The 25058-nt window shown below is 28.8% G+C and overlaps 1 protein-coding gene across 7 annotated transcripts in view; it reads right to left on the bottom strand.

Moving 5' to 3' along the window:
- LOC129907827 (reticulon-1-A) overlaps positions 1-25058 on the bottom strand; it is a 62294-nt gene that overhangs the window by 2318 nt on the left and 34918 nt on the right. For 3 of the 7 annotated variants that reach the window (XM_055984205.1, XM_055984206.1, XM_055984207.1), the window contains 3 exons: positions 1445-1652; positions 1167-1375; positions 997-1102 (listed from right to left, as the gene is read on the bottom strand). In XM_055984205.1, the coding sequence (XP_055840180.1) occupies positions 997-1102; positions 1167-1375; positions 1445-1652 (523 nt within the window). Of the gene's footprint in view, positions 1-996; positions 1103-1166; positions 1376-1444; positions 1653-1732; positions 1749-3506; positions 3532-9226; positions 9628-20283; positions 21106-25058 lie in introns of those variants that run through there. The other 4 variants (XM_055984208.1, XM_055984209.1, XM_055984210.1 and 1 more) reach the window with 4 other exon arrangements.

The following is a 25058-nucleotide window of genomic DNA, read 5'->3' as shown; positions in this document are numbered from 1 at the left end:
TTAACGAGAATATTTTATGACCTGGCATTTACTCATATTAAGCTCGAGGAAGTTGATTTTCAACAAAATATGAAATCTATCCCGGCCATTTTGAGCACAAGAAATTTGATTATATATTTCATATATAAGCTGCTCACAATTATAAATAATACAAAAATGAGCTGTCACAAATGGTTTTGAAGTGTAAACGGGTTTATAAAAAAAAAACTGCTACAGGTAATAAACTAGGAACAAGATAGAACCAGAAACTTAGGTCAATTTATTTCATTATTTACCTAAAAAATTTTGTTCTGATAAATTTTTTGTAAGAAAAACGTTACACATACGCCACAGTGACCGTTTGACTTTAAAGTTTAAAAATTGGTTACATTTTTTTTATAAGAAATCATTCTTGAAACCACGTGGTGTAAGAACTTAGCATAACATGATCTTAATGTGACCAGTCTCCTTCACAGTACCTTCTAGCAACCCGTAACTAAGATAGACAAAAAATAAAATACAACGATTTAAAATCTAAAATGAAAGGTTTCGTAATTTTATAAGAGTTGGCTTTGAATTGAAATTGCGAAACAAGCAATAAGACATTCTTTTTTTATTCTGAGGGTCGGTGCATTTGTAATAAAACACTTTAAGGTTAAAAAAAACCGACTAATGTCATTTTCCATTAAATCTAGATTTACCTTTTATCTAAAAACGTTTTCAATGCACAAATAGAACAAATAGTTTAGAAAGTCAATCCTCAGATTTTAGTTATTAATCTGGATTTGATTTTTGATCTTTTACTACTGGGCAAGGTATGACTTTAGTGTTAATTTGTAAGTTATTAAATTTCGGAGGATAAAGTATTGAAACAAGCTAAGGACTTAAGTTAAGTTTTTCTTCAGTTTTTGATCAATTGATCAATTAAGGACTAATTATTGTCTTAATTTCATTTTTTCCACATGTCAGACTTTAATAAAAATATGAAAAAAAAAATCGATATTAAATTCTACTTACTTGTCGGTAATTTCTGTCACCTTGGTTCGTACCAAATCCAAATATGAGTCGATTGATTGTTTGTTGCTTTCGTACAATTTTGGCAAAGTGAAGAGTGACACAAAGGCTAAAACAATGCAAACATAAAATATTAAAAATTGAAACGAGATGTTTATTGAGTAAAAACTTACCCAACATCACCAATGTCATGCCATTGAACCAAGCTCCAATGTATGTCATGAACCACAGAATAACACCGAATTTCAGTGAATCAACCAAATCATCAACCAAAAATAATCGCCTTAATTCAGCTGTGAATCCATTTACATGTGCAACAGCAACGCTAGTCACTTGTTGTACTCGTTCTTGTGAGATGGTCAAATCGAATTCGAGGTATTCCCTTTAAAAAGAAACAAAAAATATTATTTATTTGTATTTGTTTGTTATAAAATTTTTGAAAAAAACTCACTTGAAGGGATGTCCTTCTGATGTTTTTTGGATGGCTGCCATCACTGTTTTGTAGATACGGAACGATACTGTACCAGCTAATGCAAGAATTGATAAATATGCAAATACACTGATTACTGAGAAGCATGCAATAGCCAATAAAGTTATCAGTCCAGCACCGAAAACGATTCCTGATTTCTTCACATCTCGCCAGTAGATTAGGGATTCCACTAGAAAGAGACAAAAAATTAGATACAAATTAGTTTTACGTTGTTAAAAGTGGAGTTAAAGGAATAAATTTAATCGTAACTATTTTCTTAAAAGTAACAGGATAAGATTTTCAGAAAAATAAGTTGGATTTTATTTTTCAATTTTGATTTTTGAAGTGTGAATTATTGGAAAAAAATAAATCTAGGTAAAAGTGGAAGTTGGGCAAAAACCAGTTTTACTTATTGAATATACCTGTTTAAATAAGACGTCCCGAGCTGTAATTTTACTTTTTTTGTGTTAGCCCCAAATCAAGTGAAAATGGGAAATTATTTTTAAGATATACAAATCATATCATACGGTCAAGAGCCATTCGATGAACAAGAATAAGAATTAAGAAACAAATAAAAAAGGTGAGAATGCTCTCAAAACAATTTAATGGTCTAGAAGTTTCCTACCGGAGAATATTAATGATTATTAGAAGTAGGTCCAAGAGAAAAAAGCGCTGATTTTGAGACCGGATTCAAGGTATCAAAAAAAGCCTTGTGAAAATGAACTACTACAAGTAATAAATTAGAATCAAGAGCGAAGATGCCACCTAGAAACTTATAAAAAAATAAGAACTAATGTCATTATTTGCCGAGCGAAAAAAAAGTTTATTCTATAGAAAAAAAATGTTACACATACGCCACAGTGACCCTTTTTTTAAGATTAAAGTTTATGAACTGATAACAGTTTTTTAAAAATATTTTTTAATTAATTCGCTTTAAAGACAAAGCAGTTTTTGATAAAATTGAATAACTCTCAACAAACAACAACAAATTAATGGATCAGAAGTTTCAGACAAGAAATAATTTAAAAGATAAAAACGTGAGTCTTGGCAGACACCAGTATTTATATTGTAAATTTCAAATTTTATACCGCTTTTATTCGAACCAAAACAAACCACAGTACAACTCTGCAGTTTTTAGGGAGAGTTCAGTTGCACGTCGCAATATGAGATGAAGTTCAAATGTATGAGAAAAAATCAAGGAAATTCAAAATGAAAATCTTGCATGTCAACATATATGTAACAAACGAGTTTATTTTTTACGCCAAAGAGTCTCATTTTCAAAGAACATGCAGGCGTGACAATTTGTACGAAAAGGAAACCAACACTTTTAAGCCATGTGACTAATTGGGATCGTGCTTCAATTTGTCACCGATTGTATTTGAGATCACTCCTTAAATACCATTTGCACATAAAAAAAAAACATACGTATTTTGGCTTTTATTAAATTGAATAAATTTCCATTATTTTTCTAGCGAAAGTCAAGAACCTGATTTTTGGATTAAGCTTTAAAACTTTGTTTATAATTTTATTCTAAAATAATTTATAATACATAATAAAAATCACAAAAAGAACAAAATATAATAGAGAATAGAAAAAAAAAAAGAAATTTATAGACCACTTTGCAGCTGTATGGACAAAATATATAAAAATAGATTATTTCTCTGCAAATCTCAAAAATTATGCTACCGATGAATGAAAAGTGAAAATTATTCATTTAGAACACAAAGAAAAAACCTTTTGAGCAATTTTTCAATTTCAAAAATTTAATCTTTTGGTAGCATTTTGGAAGTGTTCATTATAATTAAAGCAGAAAGTTTCTTTTTTTTCTTGCTTGGCAATGTTTTCTAGTTTGGAGGCAAGAAAATTCCTTTATGCCTTGGATTAGGGGGATTTGTGTTATGCAATAGAAGCACTTCTCTATTAATCACCCACAATTTAAAATAAGAAAGAGGGAACACTTCAAGAGCCGGTACTAACTATGATCATTTTATATCTTATTTAGTTGTATAAATAAAAATGCACATTAAGAATGAAATTTAATTACATTTTGCCATTTTCGGTTCGTATTTGTTATATTGGACTTTCTATATAAAACAACACACAAAGACTTGAAAAATGCACACGTTTCAAGGATTCAAAAGCCCGGAAATACACTAAAAAAATTTGTACTAGATAAATGCCTTTTTTCAATTTATACAAAATTGTAAAAAGAAAAGTAAATACATATATAAAAGATCGTGCGTGGGATATTTTGAGAAAATTAGATAGAACTTTTTCTGTCACACTGAGCGAGTTGACATAGTCACGTTGATGAAAACTCTCGATGCACTACTAAGATGGGGGATTTCTCAAAGCGTATTTTCGGTATTCTATCGAAAACCAAAGAGAAATATATTTATACGCAAGTATAAATACTAAAGAGCTAACATGAAAAACGAAAATTTTGACAATTTACTTTTGCGGACTTTTATTTTCTTTGAATAGAAGGAGGAAGAGTAAATGTGTTGTAAAATTTCTTTTCAAGCGAAGAAAATAAAAATAAATGAATTGTTTGATTAAATGGTGTGGGTAAAGAAAGAAAGCAGTTTTATATTTTACTTCTTAATTTTTTATATTAATAATAACATATTAATATGTATTTATTTATAAAATAAGAGAAGATTTTAACTTTTTTTTGTATTACATAGTTGAATAAGCTAAAGAAGACAAAAAAAATTCAAGATAAGCTTACAACTGTTGTTGAACAACAATAATATCTCGATATTTTCAAAGTTTATGCATATATTTATTGCTCGACAAGCTTGCATTGAGAATGTATGGAAAAAAAAATGTATGGGCTATGTTACAATTTTTTTTTTAAATTAAAAATCGACCTCAAAACACCATTGGTACTCGAATATTTGAAAATCTTGAGCCGAAAACGGAAATAGAATACAAATTCAAGGCTTTGTTTAACAGTAAGTAAAAATGTGTTAACAAACTAAAATGTAAATTATTACATGAAAGTATTTTACGTTTTCCATCATAAGATCAAACCTTCCAGCTAATGATAAGATTTTAGATGATTATAAGATTTTAAATAAAAGTTTTGAAAAAAGCCCGATCTAATTTTTTTTAATGTCACGCCCGTAACAGTATTAGAATTAATGTTTTGAATAGTTTTTTTTATCGTTTTGTGTTCAAGAAAATCATTAAAATAACATTTTGGAAAAGATGTGGGTAACATTCTTACACAGCTATTATTCAGATATTCTTAAGGTCACACCAGTTACGCAACTAAATTAAATAATGATATTAAATCAAGTACATATATATTATCAATTAGTTAAACATTTTGAGTTGAATTATATTTATATTGAAATGACGTAATGACTCATACAATTAAGTGTAACCGTGTCACACCCGTAACACTACTTGCGTTTTGTTTATTGCAACCTTACCGTTCTTAACTTTGTTGCTATATTTCATGCAGTTTAAAAGATTTTAACAGTTTTAAAATTTCTGCATTTGAAAAGTGATACTAGTTTAAAAGAAATCAGTTATCATTTCAAAAATCAAAATTGGTGACAGCAAACAGTGTTGCTTGACCACAATTTAAAAATAAAATTCTTCTATTTCATAAATATACAGTTAGTATGTCACATTAAAAGGAAACATATACAATTAATATGTTATATTGAAGTTAGTCAAATAAATTCCAACTTTTATTGAAAGTAAAAGTCATTTTCCAAATAAGAGCCTAGGAGTCAAGTCTAGACTCTAAAATGAAAAATTCAAAGAATTTTAAAGTTCAGATTGAACGTATTTGAAATTGTATTACTCGTTTATAGTAGGTATTCTATTTTCATTATTTCTCCGAAAAACTCAGCATGACAACGTCAATGATACATACCACAGTCGTATGGTATGTATGTATCTTCTTCGTCAAAAAAAGAAAAGAAGAAAATCCAAAAACAAAAAAAAATTATTTAAATACGAAAATAAAGAAAACTTTCATGAAACGGAAAAAAAAGAAGACAAATAAAAACAAAAAAGAAACTAAAATAAAATAAAAGAAAATCCAAGAAGAAAAATTCTAGTAGCTACAGAAAATCCAAAAAAAAAAATTCAAAGATTCAAGCATCATTCAATTCTCAAGAATATCTTTACAGAAGAGACAGACACATTTTTGTTTAAACTTTACATATAAAAGTATAGAGAATGCGGAGGAATTTTTTTTTTCTTCACTTTACTTTTCTGAAAAGAAAACAACACTGAAGAATAACCAAAATAGACAAAGAGATGCCATGTTTGTGTCGAATTTGTAGGCAGAAAAGAGGGAGGACTGTTCGATTTAATTTATCAATTAATCGATCACAAAACACAAGCAGAGGCAGAAGCAGTAGACTATGTAGTCGATGGCTTTTCTCAAATTCACGTGTCGAATTGAAAAATTGGGTATAGTTCCTATATTCAATTAAAATAAAAGTGAGATTGACAGAAAAGTTACACATAGTAAATCTTGTGTTCTATTTTTTGAGAGACGGGTGCTGACATTTGAAAATGCATTTTCAGAAAATAATGGGATTGAAAAAGAAAAGTTTTTTTTTTTTTCTGGGAAAAAGACAATTTGGAATTTGGTTGTTCAAAATATTCTTCAAGTTGGCATATTCAAGGAGAGATAATTTAATTTTGGTATTGCGCACTTTTAAAAGAATAAAAGTATTTTACTGGATTCTATCCCGTCGATATATGCATACAATACACATGAAAGTGCACAAATATGTATGAAACGTGCCAAACGAAATTTCAATCGATTTTCCAGATAAATTCAAGACTTGGAATTTTTATATAACAAAGTAAGTTTTAAGTAAATACAAAACCCACTCTTTATGTGTTTTTTACTAAGGACTTTTATTAGTTAAGCCCTCCTAATAAAGTGCGACTTGAAATTAACTCAAATATCGAATCGATTTCAATTGAAGGCAATTTATTGATTGCATTTCGATTGAATTTGCCTGAATAAGTTAAAGCTCATCACTTTTTGAAATCCGGTCATCGGAATATGCCCAACAAAATAAATTCAACAAACAACTCCATAAATGTGTGTAAATATTAAATTTATAACATCATGCAATGCGGATGTGGGTGGAAGAATAGAATTATTTTTTTTTTTTTTAAGAAACTCTTAAGAAAATAAATACTAAAAAAATGAGAGCTCGTACATGTATGCACAAAAATGTGTTAAAAATTGATTTTTTATTCGTTTAAAAATGCAAAGTCAGTTTTGTTTAAAGTTAACAACGTTTCCTAAAATCAAAATATTTATTTTAAAAATTATAGATCTTTCATTGTGACTAATGCCTAACTAAACAGTCGATTAGGACCTGAAACGCTTTGAACTAGAAATAAGTTTTGAATTAAAAAAAATATTATAGAGAGACAGTTTTAAATCTGATTTCCAGAGCTCATTGTTTATTAAACCACCTCTTTTCAAGAAAATAAGGTATATCAATTTTGGTTTTTTGATATTTTTTTGAAAACAGACAAATTTTAAACAAGTGAAAAGTACGATCCAAAACTATAAAAAAAGTTCTACGGGTATGCAAAGAACAATATTTTAGCAACGAAAATCTGTTAGTTTAAACTTTTCCGAATACAATTGATTTGAATACTGGTTTAACGCACAACGATACCCGATATTAAAAATTTCACACCACTTTTTGATTTTGGTTTGCCAATGTTTTCAACAAAAATCGCCGGTTTTTTTTAATAAACTCTATTTCAAAATTTGATTTTAGGAAAGAATATTTTTCGAAAAAAAAACTGAATTTTTTACAACATTTTGATAAAATTAAAAATTACGAAATCATAACTTTTTCCTGAAAATACATATGTAATATATTTTTTTAACAAATATATTTTTTTTAAACTACAAAACATATCTCCAAATCATTCGTTTTTTTTTTTTTAATAATTTAGCTTTTCTTTTCTATAGAATTTTTTGAAATTCTAAGACTGTAGGTTATTCTTGTATAAACCGTTTATTAGATTAACTTGATTTAAAAAAATTGAAAGAAAGGATGTCTCGATCTGAAGATACAAAATTTAAGTGTTGTTATTTTCCGAATTTTTTTGTCTTTAAAGTCAATTTCTGGGAAAAAAAATGCTCCTCTCATTATGCACCAGACACTTTTCTATCTAATTTGATGAACATTTTATTTACAGAAAAAACAAAGGTCTTAAAAAATGTATTGAGTAAAATGTAAAATATATAAGATTTTATGTTACACCCGCTACAGTATAAATACCCATTTGAAAACATTTTAAACTACTTTTATTTTAAAAATAAATACGTGTCACTCAGTCTTGTATTTCTTTTGATTAAATTTTCAATGAAAATATCAGAAAACCACAATGAATACAACTCACAATCGTGAACAAAAAATTGATCTTATCTTTAAACAAGAATACTCATACATTTTATACAAAAAAACATTAGAAAAAAAACCCTAAACCACCTTCACGCATGCAATAAAAGTGCATCCATCTGAATCCAATTGAATCCGTATCTATATCTACTATACCTATACTAAACTCTAAGCATCCAACTATAAATGCACGATTTTTAATTTGCAACTTGAAAAGAAGTAAAAAGTATTAATTTATTATATCTTTGTTGTTACACAAATTGAAATCGTGCAGTTAAGCTCAACTCAGAGTTACCATATGGATCCAATTAAATTACAAAAAAAAAAAAAAAAATAAAAATGAAAATCATTTAATCACCTTCTCTTATTTTTTTTCAATTTTTAGAAAGTAATCTGAAGAAGTGGCAATCTGAAGAAGAGCTCCTACTCATTTACAATTCATTGATTTTCGATTGAATTCGACACTTAAAAAAAAATAAACAACAATCCAAAAAAAGAAAGTCCCTCATCCAAAACAACTTAAAATATCTGTAACTTTCAGAACCAGTTCTTTTAGTAATTAGGGCAGGACAGGTAGTAGGTAGGTAAATTTCCCTTCTCTTACCTACCTTTTATTTAACTTCTAGGTCATAAAATATCAAGAAACGTGTTCTTAGATAAAGGTGTCAAAAAATTAAAAATTTGAAATTCATAATCAAATGCAAATAGCTACAGCTGAAAATGAAAGTATCTCCCACAATCTCAAGTCCTCGCATGACGACAATATTTCCATCTCAAAAAATTCAAAAATTATCAAAAATCGAGATAACCTTTCATTAATAATAAATAATTTATTGTTAATTAATCAAAAAATTTAATTTCAATAAAACACAAAAACCACCTTAGTGATGAACTCTCCTCTCATAGAAACTTGCGTGTGCAGCTATAAAGTTGCACTTGCAACGTTATCAAATCCACTAAATTAGAATTATGTATAGATAAGAATTATAGCTAAGCTACTGGCATGTGCTAGCTTCTTGCGCGCATGTCTAGCTTTTAAGTCTACGTATGTGGATTAAATTTGTACGCGTGGCTAAGAAAAGGTAGCTATTATTGTCGTCAAAGAAATAAACCTACACCCAACTGGTATTGACTTAAATTTTTTGAAAATCATAATCATGACACGTTGGCCGTGTCTTTTTGTCTTCTACAATTCCACTGTCATCGTCATCGTTATCGTAGTCGTGGTGGTAGTGGATTGTCATTCTTGTGTCGTGTAGGTTACTTTAAAAGTAAATCTTTTGCTTACGCATGCAAAAATTGTATCTTTTTGGATTTTTATCAATTTTTTTTTTGTTGTTTTTGTATTTTTTACCTGGACCACGTTCGGGTAGCTGAACAGCATTTCCATTTGAGATACGAGCGGATTTTCTTCCTCCAGCCATTTTTTATAATTTTTTGTAGTTTTTTTTTTTAATTAAACAATAGTAACTAGATACCAAAAAAGTAAAGAGAACAGGAAAAAGGACAATGACACGAAAGATATTCGTGTTATATGGCTTCTTCTATTGATTTTTTTTTTGTAACTCGTTGTCAATTTGATATCTCACGGATTATCCTTATTTAATGGCACACAACGTAACGAAACGGGAATAAACAAAATAAATAAAACTAAAAAAAATAATGTGAATGATAAAAGAAGAAAATACGCTGCCGATTCTGCTGACCGCCAACGATTCGTTACGAACGCGAAAAGACTGAAAACAGCCAAAGATGATTCCAGCAGGAGAGTAGTTAGAGTATAGAGACAGTTGAAGTAGAGTATCTCGTCTCGGCCACGACACATTAGAGTCCCACCACAGAGATACTACACCAATACCATCATCTCTCATTTTGAGTGTTCTTCAAAAAAAGTGTATCTGTGAAGTTAACGAGGGATGATGGAGTGGGGGAGAGGGTACCAGTTTTTTTTTTTTCTTTGAAAGTCTACTGATATCGTCGTTATGAGGAGGTTTTTGGTGTGTTTGAAAAGACACCACAAGTCGATGATGACTGTATGGTAGTTTGAGTTTTGTTATAAAAAGTCTCCAAAGAGAGTGTGGGGGGACGACATCAACGTTAACAACGGAGTGAAATTGAAGCTTGATTCATTCTTTAAAGAATAAAGAACAGGTCTTTTAAGTTGGAGTTTCCTAACCAACACACACACTGTTATATACTTTTTTTTTCATAGAAGACCCCAAGTTATGGTTGTTATGAAAGACCGCAACGCCATACGTAAGAGAGTGGGTAACTTGAATCGAGTTTATTTGTAATTTTTTTTTCACCACCATCACCACCAACCGTATGGTTAAATAGATGACGTAGACGCAAGCAAAGCAATCTTATAGATGACAGTGACTGTGAATGCTTGCTCATTAAAATTATTATAGTTTTTTACTTGGGGACACAATTGTTTTGTTGTAAATGAGTTGGTTTTTGTAGGTACAAATATTGTCGTTGAAGCTATGACATTGCTCGCTGGTTATGTAGGCTTTTTCTATTAACACGTTCAAATTGACGATTAAATTGAATGGGAGTGGAGGGGAGGAGTGTGGTGGATATTTTTGTGTGATGGTAACGGTAAGTAGTTGCTAGGGTTTATGTTTGTTCTTTTTTTTTTATTTTTTTTTTTTTTTCGAAGCATATGTTATCTTTTTACCGTTTTTTAATGCGAAGGTGTGTTTGCATAAATGTCTAGCGAAAAAAAAAAAATATTCCACTTTAACTTAGGAGTAGATAAAGTAATAATATAGTGGCGACGTAGATAATTGTTATTTGAAATTCAACTTTTTTGAACAAAACATGAAAAAACAGAACCTTGAAAACATGCAAACAAGAAGCAAATACCATTAAGCACTACCTTTATAAAAAATACTGATAAGGGTGAACTGGTTCTTAAGATATCAGTTACCTTGGCGACCGGAACGACGAAACATGGACAACAAAATTTGACTGGAAACAAATCCTTCTAACAAGAGTTTTATAAAATATTATGATCGTGAAATTGGGCACATTGCATTAGTAGGTACTTATTGATCTTAATGGTGGTTTTTAGACACATTTCTTAATTGAAAGATTTCGATCAACAGATTTCTGAAATCTTTTAGTACAGCAGAAAATTTGTATAAGAAAAGATCAAAAACTAAACACGATGGAATAAATCTATAAACAGTTTTGAATTTAGCACACAACAGTCAATTAGAATCACAAAACAAAATTCTTGCTCACGATTTTTTTTTTTTTGTTTTTTTCCAACTAGTGTAATCAACTACGGGAAGTGCGACTGTGGAAGTTCAAGAATTTAATAATTTAATGAAGTTTGGCACTACTAAAGAATTCAATTTGGTGAATTCACTGATGTTCATGTTGCCTTCTTGGGGGCTTTTTAACTCATTTTTATTACGTTTGTAACATTTATTGTTTGATCTACTATGGACTTGCGCAATTTTGATTTCAAGTGATGGTTACTTCAGTTACAAAGTTCGCGAAAAATGAGGGGTTTGGAGAAGCCATGGCAGAATTTTTGCACATTTGTGATCTAATTTCGCCGCATTCCTTAATTCACATACAGTTGAGGCCCTATATTCTCTATAGCTTAAATAAGTAAGTTATGAAGAATAAAAAAGACTACTTACTAGTAAAAAAAAATTAGGACTCGCGAGTAACTTGTCAAAAGCCTACTGTACTACAACACAAACTAATTCAGATCAAGTTCAGGTAAACCATTTTTTAATGTGATATCTTAAAATATTATTATCTATAAAAATGCATTAATTTTTTTTTTTGTATTTAATTTGATTTGGTTTATCTGCAGAAAACTAATATTTTTAAATGGAATGAAATGGCAGTTTTTATTTTGTTTAATCATTCGATTATATCTTTTGAAATGACATTGCATTATTTATTGTCAGAATTTTTTAAACTTATCATAAGATTGAAAAGATTGATCAATATGTGCCATAATATCATAATAACCCAGTAGCCCAATCAGTGGGGATATTTGCGATTATGTTGGAATATGTTTTCCAGAAAATGTTACATTGTTTTTCCCAATTTATTTATTCGGCTTAAGAACGGCTTTACAAGCTGAAAAATAATGGACGGTTTTTTCGGTGGGTTAAAAAAGGTTTTTTTCGGTGGGTTAAAAAAAGTGTTAAAAACTACGTAATTCTCGTTGTTAAAATGAACGTAGTCGCCTCGGTTAAGTTAAATTGTTTAAAATTACCATTTTAGAAGGTTATTTCAACCGATCAACTTGTTTATATTGATCAAGAAACTCGGCTAAAATTTGAGATATTAGTTAAATTTAACCGGGAAAGTGGGTAAGATTAAACAATTTTGAATAACCGAGTCGACTCGTGTAGTTTCAGCCGGGTTAGTTTGCAGGTGCCATATTAACAATCTCCCTCTGTTAATTTTACACGAGTTTTACGTTTTTAACCGATCATTTTTTGCGTGTACCAGGCTGAGGTTTTGAGGTATTCAAATCACGATATTCTTAATGACATATGACATGACTAAAACCGTCTCTGTAAGCATATAGAATACAAAATATTGCTTTTCGAATACTCGAAATCGAATACTGTTTTTAGAACAAATGGGCCAGTTTTTGTACAGGTTGCTTGGGTAACGACTCACATGAAAACTGTAATCTTTCAACATCAAGGGAGGGCGAGATCCACCATTTTTGAATCAAAGATGCATAAAAGTGCATTTCATCATAATTATATTTAACTCGGAACCAGTACATTTTACGAAAACAAAAAATTTTATCAAAAGTGTTAAAGCTTAAAATAAATCTTTTGAGATAAAAATTACCTGTGCAAATAATATTTAAGTGGTAGAATTTGGAGTTACCGTTTGATTTTAAAATGAAAATAAGGAATCTAAAGGATGCATGTCATATTTTTTCAGATTTTTTTATTTATTAGTTTAAAAGCAGTTTTACATCATTTTCGTGAACATCATTTCAGGTTTAGATCGTCAAAGACTGATAAAATCAAGTATTTTCTCCACACTTTTGTTTGAACACTTAGGATGTTCATTGGGCTATAGTCATAAAAAATCCTGTCAAAAATCAGAAGTACCTACCTACCAGATTTAACGCACGGTTTTCCTCTACAGAGACGATAAGTTCAAAATCAATGGAAAAAGAAATAAAAGAGGGGTGGGGAGAAAATGTTTTACGTTCGTTGAAGATGGATGCTGTCAACCAATAGAAACCAATTTAAACGAGCAGTTTGAATATTGAAACATTTCTATAAGACAGATTTGTCTGTACGTGACGGTAAATGTACCTAAGATGTTATTCCGCCGCGGTTGTCATCATGCCTAAAAAAATACTGGGCTTTGAACTGCTTGAGCATCCTTTCAGATACTCATCACATCTTATTTTATTTATTTTCAAGCTCCGCTAGACTCCTCGCAAAATTCATAGTTTTTATGAATATAAACTTTTTTTTAACCGATTGTTAGAATTCATCAGCACACAAGTAATAAATTAACCTCAACTGAACCAAAATATAACGCTTTAATGATTTAGATTTATCTAATTGAAAATGCATCTCATTTTATTGTATGATGCGGAATCAAAAACATTCAACGAGCAAATGAATAACGAGATATATATGAGATTCCAACTCTCATTGTTTCAATTCTGAAAAATATAAATATGTACATAGTTTTGACGTAAACAAATATGAATCTTTGTTTTAATTAAATTGCACCCATCTGAGAGCCGAGTACAAAACAAAAACAATCTATGTATTCCCACGTTTTGTTGTCATATGCAACATTTCAAAATTAAAATTTATTCTATTTGAAAAATTCAACTGAGAAAAACTCAGCTGTATACATTTTGCGTGATTCTAATATTATTTCCCCACAAAAAAGGGGGACAAATAATCACCACAAACCCGTATACTATTATATTATATTCTGGGTTGAGGAAACATTAGACAAGTTGCAAGTTGAAATACCAATCTACCGCCCTACAAATGCAATACACTATAATAATTCTAAGCCGAGGACAAAAATTCAGTGCGGGGGGAGGTCAATCAGAAGTGACTCAGTCACTCATAAACCAGAGAAAATAATAATAATACAAAACAAAACGACCAACGTCAACACGTTGGAGAGTAGGTATCTTTTTTCCAGGGCGGATTCAATTACACACAACTTTTTGCATTTCATAACGGCTAAAATAAATAGTATAATAAATATGCATTCGCCCAGTATGTCTGCCATGTGTTTTAGCCTTAAACTTTGTGTGGACAATAAATACTTTGACACATGAGGATGGCCACTTTATAGGTGTCAAAATAGAAACAATAAGATGCGCGCATAGAAATACTTTGACGTCATGCTTGAGGTATGACACGCCCTCTTTAACATGAGGAATTATAATAATTCTATTTTAAGAGATCGTTTAAAGTTACGCAGGTTTTTGTGTTCACACTAGAACAATAAACCGACTTGTGCTATCTTCGAAAGCCTGGTTAAGAGATATTGTTCAAAAAAATGTAAGCTCACAGAAGTGATACTTCAAAGTGTATTTTTAGAATTTTGTGTCTAATTTTAGGTCGTCATCCATCTGAAACACCCTGTGTCTACACTTTTCTTTTTTTTTAATTATTAAAAAAATACAAATTTTAGGGTTTTTCGCAAGCTTAAAATTAAAGTTAAAAAAAATCGCTGAAATCCATGTAAATTGACAAATTTTCACAAATCCATTACTTGCCCCCAAAGCATTTTTATGTGAAGCCAAAAACGAAATTCAAGTTATTGTCTAGTGGTCACGGATTTTAGCGATGATAACTTTGTACAATTATAGGGGGAATGATAGATAATAATAATTATATTAAATTAGCAGTCTAGAGTGCGTTCGGAGAAACGCAATTTATGTGCGCATAGCTCTTATCGATTTTTCACTTTATATAGACACATACTCAGTTCATATCTGGATTACTCAGCAAAAAAAAAAAAATATAATAAACTTCTCTATGATTGCATCATTTTATTAAATCAAAAAAAAGTATTGAATAGAAGGAAACTACGAGTATAATAACTGAAACTAACACTTTATGGTCAAACGGTGTTCGGGAGTTCGCACCGATTACATCACGGATTGAATAAATTAATGACTTTCAAGTAGAAATGATATCATTCAAAAATAGAATTTATGAATTGTTTATGCGAATTGGTCAAGAATTTATTAGAAGAAAGAGGAGTAGATAGGTGGGTTATGAGGTAGTAATTTATGTGGTTAATTTGCAACTGTTAATTTTTTTAAGTTTGGTGATAATAAAATGAATTATTTAAAAAGGATGAGTTCATCGTATTGGATTTTGATCGTAGTTTGCATTTTTAGATACTTCTTACCACACCCAATTTTTAGGTTTTTTTTATTGAACCAAAAGTACAGGCATGTAAATTTGACAAATTGGGGAGGTATATTTTGCAAGTTTTGAATACTTTTTTTAATATTTCTTATATGACTTTTTTCAACCACTATTAATTTTAAATTTTAAAAAAAAACCCACATACTTGAACTTAAAAATTTAAAATCACGAACGCGAAAATTCTGAAAATTAAACTTTGGAAAACACACAATCTTCTAAAAATGTACTGGTGTACCTATAAGTAGATTAGTAGAAGTACAGTTTTGACAATTGTTCATTAATTTAATGCTTTTATTTAAAATTTAGTAACATTACCTACTGTGAGGTTTTTAATTTTTCGATTTGACTTTTCTAAATTTTGTCCGTTTGGATCTACGTAGCTAAAGCTAAACACTAAAAATCAAAATCTAAACACAAAAATCTAAATAAAAAAAATCGATATCCATTAGGGTGGGTCAAAAAAATCGAAATTCTTTTTTTTATTTGGTACTCCGAAAAATCGATTGCTAGACACCTCTAGAATATACACACCAAATATGAACTCTTTATATTAATGGAAAGGTCCTCCGCTTCGCAATTTTCCATTTTTACATCAAGCTTCTACTAAAAAAATCATTTTTTTTAAATCGACTTTTTAGCAAATTTCTTTACATATTCTTGTGGGAAATTGAACGCTCTACATAAAAGGCCTTGTACACTTTTTTCGTTTATCTAACCGTTTAATAGATATTTGAGGTCCAAAAATCGAGAAAATCTTTAAAAATTCGTTTTTTGTTCTTAATTTTGTAACAAATTGAAAAATTATAATAATAATCAAAAGCGCAAGACATATTCTTGTAGGAAATAGATTGTTCCACAAAAAATGTCTCAATAACTTTTTTCATTAATCTAACCATTCTAAAGATATTCGAGGTCAAAATTTAAAAAAAAATTATAAAAAACATTTTTTTTCTTTTCAAAATTTTCTAATTCACTGAAAATTCATTATTTTCAAATTCGCAAGATATATTCTTGTAAGGGCTTAAACGTTCTACAAAAAATTCCTTGGAATCAAATAAGCCATAAGTTCAAAATTCCCTTGAAACAGGATTAGGGTTTATCGAAATAAAGAAATAAAAACTTTGGATACAATGTAGTTTAGGAACTATACACAGCATTTTAAGGATTCGTATTGATTGGGTAATGGGTAGTATTATTATTTATCTTTAAAAATTCTCTAAATTTAAAGAAAACATTGATTTAATTATGAAAACTTATGGCGTTTTCGATTGGCAGTCCGGAAGCGTCCGGAATCATTCTGAAAGCGTTTTATTCGTACAAAACTGACAGTTTTGTGTGAATAAAATTTTTTCAGAATGATTCCGGACGCTTCCGGACTGCCAATCGAAAACGCCATTAAACGATTTATTCAAACTTTTATTTCCTTATAGGGCTAAAAAAAAATTTCATAAACAACTTAAAAGATTTTTATAAAAAAATGCAAACAAAAAAAAAACAAAATACATTTTTGTTTATATATCATAATTATGTAGTTCGAAGAAAAATGCACTGCCCTTTAGTAATAGACCCGAATTTATCCATTCAAAAATTGCGCAAATTGTCACAGCAGAATTTAAAAAAAAAAAAATAATTTGAAATCGTATAAATAAACAAGTAAATACTTGATTTCAAATTAAACGATCCTAACACATGTCAAAATTTGTCTGTAAGATTTCCTAGTTGTGATTTGTTTAAAGTACCTTCTCATCTTTACATATACTGCATCCAAATATGAAATCATTATACACATTATTTATTATAAGTAACTTTTGTGTTTTTTTTTTTTTATTTCAATTGAATAATCGCTTAAATAGCGAAATTCATTTAAAATAATAGTTTCTATCGTTCACAAAATTTAAAATCAATACAAAATTGTCGACCATTCATTAAATTGATATAATAAATGGTTTTCAATAAATGCATCGATTAATTGGTTAATGCACCAAAAAAAGCTTCAAATACTACATAATTATTAATCTTACAACATTTTGAGTGTTAAGCTTTTACAATTTAGAATAGAAATTAAAAAAAAAAAAACAATAAAGTAGGACGGAATAGAGCGAATCGGTTCGGAAAAATCTCTCTGCTTTTCTATCAATCATAACGAGAAAAAGCTTCATCACTTTTGTTTTAGATTTCGTTTTTTGTTCTCATTCGCATTAATCATTGCAGATGAGTGAGCTTTTAATTTAATTTCTCAACACAAAAAAAAAATTAAATTACAAATTAACCTACATATATGAAATTTGTGTAGTCAGAGAAATAATGCTGTGCATAATGTTTGATTGAGAGCACCCTCATTATTAAAGGTAACATGAAATGCCGGCAATTATAACATTTAAAAACATTGAACGTGAACAACTTAAGAAGTTTGTCCAATGGGCATAGAAATATTGAAATTTTAACACATTAAAATGAAAAATATTTTTTTTGCAGAAATTTAAATCAAGTATGAAGTAATTTTTTTTTATTAGGCTTTATTTCATTAAAAAAAAAACATACAACATACACATGCCAAAAATATAATAACATTCAATTAAAGATATATACTCCAAAATTTAGAAGAAAATTGGGGACTATTGGCGCCATTTCTACTCTCAAATGGGCATAAACTTTTATTCCTTAAAAATTTAATATTTCAATTAATGTATGATTTTTAATATTTTGACATTTGGGCTTACGTAGGAACATTTGTTTGCTGGTTTCAGATTGAAAAAGATTTTTAAATTTTTTTTAAATGACGATATTAATAAATAAGAGAGTTCGAAAAACAAGCACTTAAAATTGATAAAATGATAAATCAATTAAGAGTTGATTTTTCATAAGGGATAATATAACTTTCCACTTTTTTCTTGGGTTTGAAGTCATAAAATTGTTATATTTTTTTTTAACTACTAACTAAAGCTTTATTAAAAATAAATAAACACAGAACATCGGGGTCTTCAAATAGCTTTAATTTTGAATTTAACAAATTACATAAAATTTGTTTCTCAAAGGAAATTAATACTAATTTTAATTAAGGGACCGTCGCAACTTTGTGTGTAATTAATTAAAAAAAAAAAAACTAAATGTTCGAGTCGGTTTTAAAAAAATATTTTCTATTGAATGATTTTTTGAAAAGCAAAAATTTATAAATCAGTGGAACTTCTATAAGTCGAATTCTCAAAATGGAAGAAGAAAAATTCGAGTTAGAAAAACTTCGACTCAAAGAAACAAAAACCAAAACTGGAAACCTGCTGTTTTATAATCAAAGTTCGCAAAAAAATTTCGACTTATAGAGACTTCGACTTAAGAAAGTTCGAGTTATGGAAGTTTGGCTACCGTTTTTAATAATTTTCAATCAAAACTGACGAAGAAAGAAAACCAATTTTTTTAATTTTTATGCCACAAAATTAACATTAATTTTAATCAGACAAAATTAGTTTTTTGAAAGAAAGTCAATTCTCGTTGATTTTATTTTGAGTTCCAAAAATGCAGCCACTTTTTCATTTAAGTTTTAGACTTTTTAGAAGAATATTTTTTAAAATCGTTTCGAAAAAACAATTATTTTATAATTTTTTTGTCCATTTTAAAGCAATAATAAAATTTCAAAAAATATTTGTTTTACTAATATGTATTGATTTTCAAATTTAAAAAATATATTTTATTAAAACAAAAATTTGTTTTGAAAATTTTTAATGATTAAGATATTTAAAAGCTTTTATATTTACAAATTTTGGACGTCGGTAAAGCTACATAATAAAACTAAAGGTCGTTCAGTGACAGGTCTCCTAATAATGTTTTTGAAACTAAATTGCTTAAAAAATGCATATCAAAATTGTATGAGCCGTTTTGAATTAATGAAGGTTTATTTCAAATAAGTTCGAGGCTAGTTACACAGAGAAAAATATGACCCGCTAAAAACTAACAGATTGCCATATTGTTTTACCGTCCATACATTTCATAAGGAAATCTTATTAAAATCAACGATTAATAAGGTTTTTTTTAAGGAGATTTCTTATTATTTTTATAGAGAAAATCTTATTAAAATTTGACTGAAAAGTTGATTTTTTTGCAACTTAGAACTAGAACAAAAATCGCGATCAATATTTTCATGGCAGGTTGGTTCAAGTGGTAAGGTGGGCGACTAATGATTTGAAGTCTCCAGTTCTATTCCCAGCCTGGTCATCGTTTTTTTTATTTTTTTGCAGATTTTAAAACAATAAGGAAAACCCGATTGTTTTAATAAGGTTTCCTTCTTGGATGAAAACCATAGAGAAATCTTATTGTTTTTGTTCTATTTTATGTGGTCTATTTTTCTCTGTGTACGTTATTTTGTTTTATAAACAAAACAAACTAAAAAAATAAAGTCATTGTAAGTTCAAACATTTTTGCAACCCTACCTACCAGACTATAACCAACTACCCCTCTCATTTAATATCTCTCTAGCGCATCTGTTTTTCTATGTTGTACATTGTACCTGAAATTTTATTTTTTGAGATTAAGTGTAAAGGTCTTAAACAGCTGCTTTCAAAAATGAATACAAAATAAATATGTCTTGTCTACTCGCCGCTGCTGCAGCGCCCGCTCGTATAATAACAAAACAATGAAAATCAAAAAAAAAAAAAATAATCTTAAAATTCTTATTAATAGAAAACTATGTAAGAGGCAAAAATTTTTATATAAAAACAAAAATTTATTGCAATTGCATTTGGCCTACGTGGGCAAGTGCCAAAAACTGATTTTTTTTCCTCCCTTTTTGAAAAAAAAAAAAATCAAAACAAAAATAAAGTTTGTTACACAACACAACTCGGATTATAAATTTAAAAATTTATGTTCTTTAATTAATTTTTGTAATTTTTTTATGCAAAACTATGTATGTTTGCCATTTTAACATTTAAAGAAAAAAATTACGAAAAAAAACGTGACTTTTCTAAAAATAAATGCATAAAATGTTGGGGGCACAACTCACACTCTTGCTTGTTCCACGGGGTGTTCTTCAGCTCAAGCAAAGCTATTTTAATATCCTCCAATTTTAAAGCTGCGGCCATTTTTTATTTTTTGTATTTTTTAAAAATTTTCACAAAACAACTTGTCACACTATCTTTTTAGTCGTAAAGAAAAAATTAATTAATTTTTTTCTTTTTTAAAAAATATAATTTTTTTTCGAACACAAAAAGGTGATTGTTTCGAAAAGGACAAAAATCAATTTCGAATTCAAATCTATAAGCAATGTGATCGGAATCAAATCAAAATCGGATCGGACGCGCTCACTTTATGGACTTTTGGAAACAACTTCGCTTCGTACCGCTGCTAAGGCTAGTTAACAACTAATTTACCGATGTGCTAGCTTCGCGGTTGAGCAAATTCTTTAATCTCTGGGCAGTTTGCTGGTTGATATTGTTTTTTTTTTTTGTATTTTTTTTTGTGCTGCTATCTCGATCAATTGACAGCGAGACTAAAGTGAATTCGTCGACGACTTTATCTTTTGCAGCAGTGTGTTGTTGGATAGTGATATGCCTTATCACGACACAATGACACCTTATCCAAGATATATATGGAAAGACTGTTGTAAAGCCCTTTGGTGTATAAAAGGCTGCTCAGAAAAAAGTCCGTGAGGAGAGACGTGAAATTCAACAAAAAAAAAAAAAAAAATCAAGACGATTTGGAAAATTCAACGACGACGAAAGAATTCTCACACACGACCGAATCGTTTCGGCAACCAACCGACTGAGAGCGCACGTAAAGAAGGAAAAACTATTTTTCAATTTTCGAGAGAAGACCTTCTTTACCTCTACCTTACCTACCCTCTTGTGCCTTTTGGATCTAAATTTATACAAAAAAGTATCTTATAGAAACGAGTAGATAAATACAACAAAATATCTGTAAGATAGTTTTTTTTTTGTGTTTTTTGGCGAGGTCACAGAAAAAATTTTCGAGCAGAAAATGATGACAACGACCGGAGGCAGGCAGGCAAACGAGAAACCTAACGAATCGGTCCAATAATGCCCGTTTACACACTAAAAATCTGAAAATTTTAAACTATCGCAAACAACACAATATTCTTCATCCACTTGGTTTGCTGTCTCCATTGAGGGGCAAGTGCACGTATGTTTTTTTTTTCTGATTTGATTTTTTTTTTTTTGTAATTTTATTGTTGTTTATTTATTATTATTTTTTTTTTATTTTTTTATTATTGTTGATCTGTAAGCAGCTGCTGCGTTTAGTATACATGCGCTTATAGAATAGAGAAGAAATAATGTGTAGGTACCTGCTTTTTAGTAGAGAGAAGCCATACATGATGACTTTTTTTTTTTGTATATTTATTTTTTTCTTAATGCCAGACTAATTGACAAGTGCATTTGGGTGCGTTATATGTTTCGCTGTGCTGACTGACTGATGCATCAATAGTCTGCGGCAGTAAACAGATAAGAAAATTCTCGTTTTTATTTTTGTTGTTGTAATATAATTGAATAGATAACTTTGGAACTATTCAAGCCATAGCAATGATTTATATAGTTTGATGGTTAACAATATACAACAACAGTGGAATTCAAGCGGTTAGGTCATGTTTAGTATTTAAGTGCAAAATCGAAGTTGTATTCCGAAGTATGTAGTTTAAAATTAACACTTTGACCGTGCACCACAGACCCGCTTATGACGTCATAACATCATTACAATATTTAACTTTAATTTATAAGAAAGTTAATTTATGTAAGACCATAAAAAGACTTTTCATAAGGTGTCATAAAGTATTTAAAAAAATAAACTGAGAAAGAACTGTTTATATTCATCAAGCTGAATGCTGTTGTTCTTCTATTGGCTTTTTGCCAGAAAAAATTAGCAACTTAACTTTTTATTGTTTATTCCTTTCAAAATTACTGAAATGATGTCAGTTTACTATTTACACGATGGCATTCAGTCGTCCTTTTTTAAATGCCAAAGAAACTGGGTTAAATGAAGCTTTAGAATCTGGAGCACGAAATTGCATATTAAGTTACTTTCTCAATAAAAAAATGTAAAAAAAATGTCGAATTTTGTAAAATATAACATAGAAATATAATATAAATAAATATATTTAAAGCAATTTTTTTGTGAAAAGTTTTTACTATATGTATTAGGGTGGGTCAAAAAAATCGAAAATTTTTTTTTTGATTTGGTACTTCGAAAAATCGATTGCTAGACCCCTCTAGAATATACACACCAAATATGAGCTCTTTATATTAATGGGAAGGTCCTCCGCTTTGCAATTTTCCATTTTTACATCAAGCTTCTACTAAAAAAAAATAATTTTTTTATTAATTGAGTTTTTAGCAAATTTCTTTTCATATTCTTGTAGGAAATTGAACGCTCTACAAAAAATGCCTTATACACTTTTTTCGTTTATCTAACCGTTGAATAGATATTTGAGGTCCAAAAATCGAGAAAATCTTTAAAAATTCGTTTTTTGTTCTTAATTTTGTAACAAATTGAAAAATTATAATGATCAAACGCGCAAGACATATTCTTGTTGAAAATTGATTGCTCCACAAAAAAGGTCTTATTAACTTTTTTCATTAATCTAACCATTCTAAAGATATTCGAGGTCAAAGTTAAAAAAAAATATAAAAACATTTTATATTTTTAAAAAATTTCTAATTCACTGAAACTTCATTATTTTCAAATTAGCAAGATATATTCTTGTAGGGGCTTAAACGTTCTACAAAAAATTCCTTGGAATCAAATTGATTGCTTTAACCGTTTAGAAAATATTCGTATCCAAATCGCAATGCATACGGGTCATTAGAAAACTATTGAAATCATTGAGCATTGGTTTGGATATGAATATCTTCTAAACGGTTAAAGCAATCAACTTCATTCCAAGGAATTTTTTGTAGAACGTTTAAGCCCCTACAAGAATATATCTTGCTAATTTGAAAATAATGAAGTTTCAGTGAATTAGAAATTTTTTAAAAATATAAAATGTTTTTATATTTTTTTTTAACTTTGACCTCGAATATCTTTAGAATGGTTAGATTAATGAAAAAAGTTAATAAGACCTTTTTTGTGGAGCAATCAATTTTCAACAAGAATATGTCTTGCGCGTTTGATCATTATAATTTTTCAATTTGTTACAAAATTAAGAACAAAAAACGAATTTTTAAAGATTTTCTCGATTTTTGGACCTCAAATATCTATTCAACGGTTAGATAAACGAAAAAAGTGTATAAGGCATTTTTTGTAGAGCGTTCAATTTCCTACAAGAATATGAAAAGAAATTTGCTAAAAACTCAATTAATAAAAAAATTATTTTTTTTTAGTAGAAGCTTGATGTAAAAATGGAAAATTGCAAAGCGGAGGACCTTCCCATTAATATAAAGAGCTCATATTTGGTGTGTATATTCTAGAGGGGTCTAGCAATCGATTTTTCGGAGTACCAAATCAAAAAAAAAAATTTCGACTTTTTTGACCCACCCTAATATGTATACCTATTATTAATTAAATTATACCAAAGGTTTTGAAAATCCTGTAAAGTCTCTATATCTTCCTGTAAAAAGAAATAAAACAAAATCATTTCATTTAAGTATAACAATCAATAGCTAGTTTTCTAAAAAATTAACTTTGGAACTATTTTTTTTTTCTTTTCCATCGGAAAACATTATAAGCGAATTTAAAATATCTCAAAACCTCATTATTTTTTAGAGTTACCGAAGTTTAAAACTGATTTTTTGGGTTAGAGCCAAATTTAGATTTAATCTTCATTTAAAATAAAATAAAACAAAAAATAAAATAAAATAAATAAAAAAAATAAATAATAAAATAAATAAAAAAATAAAATAAAATAAAATAAAATAAAATAAAATAAAATAAAACAAAATAAAATAAAATAAAATAAAATAAAATAAAATAAAATAAAACGCACGACTGAGTCGCACGTATTTGCTCTTATGTTAAAATATGCTTGGAATATTAAAGCTTTTCAAAAATTCATAAAAGATTTTTTTTTTATTTAACCTAAAAGTGTTGACCTCCAAAGTATGCCCTGTTTAATTTTTTGTATAGCAAATGATTCTTATACCTATACCTACTATGTGTATTTCTTTTTTAAATAAGTCGTTTTTTTTTATACAAATTTTTAAACAAAATTTGCTATGCCATTTAGAATGCAATATTAATTGACACATATAAAAACAACGTTTCAATAAATTCATTGGTTCGTTTTTAAAATTTTTTAATTCTTGAACGAAAATAAATGATTTTTTTTGCAAAATGTTTAAATTGATTAAATTCGGTACCACAATAATTCAACTCCAACTCTAGTTGTGTTTAACATTTGAATTGAAAGTTTCGCTTTCGCCAAACAGGAGCTTAGAACAATTTATAAAAGCTCTCTTAGTTCTTTTCCCCGTTTTCAACTTAGTTTGTTATTAAAAAAAAAAAAAATGTTACCTACTATCGAATTTATTTTCTATATCTAATCAACTGATCTCTACTGTAGGCGAAGTGAGAAGATTATCTTACAATAGTGTGTCATGGAATGATTAGTACCATACTCGTAGATACCATTTAATCGTATCTAATACACACTAATACACTCAGGTACCTGTGTGGTTTTGTGATCACACAAAGGTACTGAGTCACTCTTATATGCAACTACACATTAATACTGACGATTTTAACGAATATGCTCAGACACAGCTTTTTTTCAGTTTTATAATGTTTGTATATACATTTAAAAAAAAAATACCAGAAGTTTTAAGAATTTAA

Source organism: Episyrphus balteatus, chromosome 1, assembly GCF_945859705.1.
Source record: "Episyrphus balteatus chromosome 1, idEpiBalt1.1, whole genome shotgun sequence".
Classification (NCBI taxonomy): Eukaryota; Metazoa; Arthropoda; class Insecta; order Diptera; family Syrphidae; genus Episyrphus; species Episyrphus balteatus.
Note: the sequence above shows the minus strand (reverse complement) of the source record. Positions and strands in the feature narration are given on the sequence as shown.